Genomic DNA, 2,500 nt, shown 5'->3' on the forward strand with positions numbered 1-2,500 from the left:
TCACGCAAGACATATGGGGTCAGATGCTGGGATAGTATTCCGGTACTTCAAATGTTGTTGTTGTCATTCGTTGGTAATTCTCTGAACCCAATGTTTTTATTCCGAAGTTTACGTGCATTGTTACTCCGGTCGCTCCAGTCACTACATAGAATCCACTGGAGATACACTATAGAACCGCGTTTAATTAGAGGACTCCTTTAAGAGCCGATGGGAGAAAGATTGGGAGCTGATCGGGTTGCTTCACATCTGTTAACGTCAACGTGCTAATGTTTGAAAAACATAAAAGTTTTTGTTTTTTTTGCGAATACAAACAAACACAGAAAATGCTCTGTTTTAGCTGTGAAAACACATAGTAATCCGTAACTTAAATTACTTATACCCTATATATGTGCGCTATCCTATCCCTCTTAAAGATACATATATTAGCAAATAAACACAGATAAACCCAGAAAAGTGTTGCTCTCCGATGGATTTTGTGTATGTAATACACGTTACGAAGATCGAAACATCTCGAAGATATTTCACGATAAAATATCGGACAATATCAGAATCTCTCCATATTTTTTCATAACCTCCTTATCCTTGTTTTTTAACACAAGTGTTTCATTTGAACCCACACTAAGTCTGACAGAGTTTGGTCTTACTGGAAGTTCCTGCACCTTGTTGAGGGTGAGATGGGGTGGTGGTGGTGTTGGTGATGTGTGAGTGTGTGTGTGGGGGGGGGGGGGGGGGCTTGGGGGGATGGTTCCGTGGGTGGGTGAGCATTTAACACAAACACCAGCCTCACATCACAAGAAGAAGAAAGAATTATATTTTTTTGCCCAGAATTCCTAGGTGCAGGTCAAACGTGAAAAATTCGGAATGCAACTGTGCTTTTTCTATTCTAGAGAAAGTGTGTGTGTGCGCCCCTGTGTGTGTGTGCCCCTGTGTGTGTTTGTGTGTGTGTGTGCGTTCCCAGGTGAACAAAGTATCCACCCACTGTATAGAAAGAGAGAAATCGTAAACATCACTTGAGAAGATCGGAAAAAAAAAGAATATCAGTGCTGCAAACCGAAAAACATCAACGATAAAAACATTTGAATATATTATCTTCTTTTTTGTCATCCTTGTGTCTCTTTTGTCCAGCGTTGGGGGATAATAAGCATATTTCCTTTTTCCTCTTATCGGATGCAAAACGGTAGGGAAATGTTTTTACCGTCTGTCTTTGTCGGTCGCCGTCGATTTCACATCTGCGTCCGAGTGCATTTTTTCCCGTCCGGTTCGGGAAAAAAGTTTGGAACTATTCTGTTCAGAGACGGTTCCGGGAGAGACATACGTTTTTCAGTCAACGTTGATTTCTCATAAATGTCCGGCCACGTCCGTTAGTGCATATTTCTCCCGCCGGGGTCAGAAAATTGTTCGGAACTGCTCTGTTCAGGGAGAGACAATTTCCAGGAGAGAAGTTGTAACGTTCGTTATTCTCAGTTCAAAAAACCTTTTGCTGAACATATTTGTTGCCGTTGTTTATAGCTAACGCCCACACAGTCCGACATCGGGAAGGATCCGTCCCTCGTTGATGATGTCACAAATCACCGTGCAGCCGTTGGATCCGACGTCTATAATAGTCTTTTGATAATATCTTCTTTTTTTTTTTTAGAGGGAGATGGGGGAGGGGGGGAGTGAGGTTATCATCATCATCATCATCATCATCATCATCATCATCGTCGAATAACCTTGCTCAGTAGCTGATGTGAGGCTGGGGGTGGTGCTGGGTTAGATTGTGGTGGTGGATAGGGGGAGGACAGTTCTCCCCACCTTCTCACATCCACCGCCACCTCCTCCACCTCCTCCTCCTCTTCCTCCTCATTGGGGTCACATGAGGGACCTTTTCCTCATCATCATCACCAAACTACCTCTGTCAGTCTCTCCACCTCCCCCTCCTCTTCCTCCTCCATCCTCTCATCTTCTTTGTCACATGACCATGGTGGGCTCCGCCTCTTATTAGTCACATGACCACAATGGGCAACGCCTCCCCTTAGTCACATGATCACAGTGGGCAACGTCTCCTCGTACTCACATGACAATGTCCGGTGCCACTTCCTCTTAGTCACATGACCAGAGTTATCTCCGCCCCTCTGTTGTCACATGACCAGATTTAACTCCTCCTCCCCGTGGTCAAATGACCTCATTCAAAGCGTCCTTATTGTAGTCACATGACAATGTTCAGAGCCTTCTCCTCGAGGTCATGTGATGAGGGGTGCGGGGCCTGTCGTTCGGGGAGCGATTCTACAGTCTTGCGGGGGGCGGGTTCAGTCTGTTGGGGGCGGAGCCAGTCGTGCGGGGGGAGGGGGCTCAGTCAGTCGCGCAGCAGCTCCTGCAGGCAGCCGGGGCTCTTGAAGACGTCCGGAACGTCGCTGTCCAGCTTGCAGATAACCTTGTAGATGGCCTTCTTCCAGGACGGGTCCACGTCCTTCCCCGCCACGATGGCCAGGAAGAACTCCCTCAGGGTCACCTGGGCCAC

The 2,500-nt window shown here is 46.8% G+C and overlaps 1 protein-coding gene across 1 annotated transcript in view; it reads right to left on the reverse strand.

Moving 5' to 3' along the window:
- The window catches only part of prox1a (prospero homeobox 1a), a 44,315-nt gene that overhangs the window by 279 nt on the left and 41,536 nt on the right, over positions 1-2,500 (reverse strand). Inside the window, exon 7 of the mRNA XM_030361650.1 lies at positions 1-2,500. This exon is cut by the window's left edge and continues 279 nt beyond it; it is cut by the window's right edge and continues 21 nt beyond it. Within this exon, the coding sequence (XP_030217510.1) occupies positions 2,336-2,500 (165 nt within the window). The 3' untranslated portion in view covers positions 1-2,335.

The sequence above is a fragment of the Gadus morhua genome, chromosome 7 (assembly GCF_902167405.1).
Source record: "Gadus morhua chromosome 7, gadMor3.0, whole genome shotgun sequence".
Classification (NCBI taxonomy): Eukaryota; Metazoa; Chordata; class Actinopteri; order Gadiformes; family Gadidae; genus Gadus; species Gadus morhua.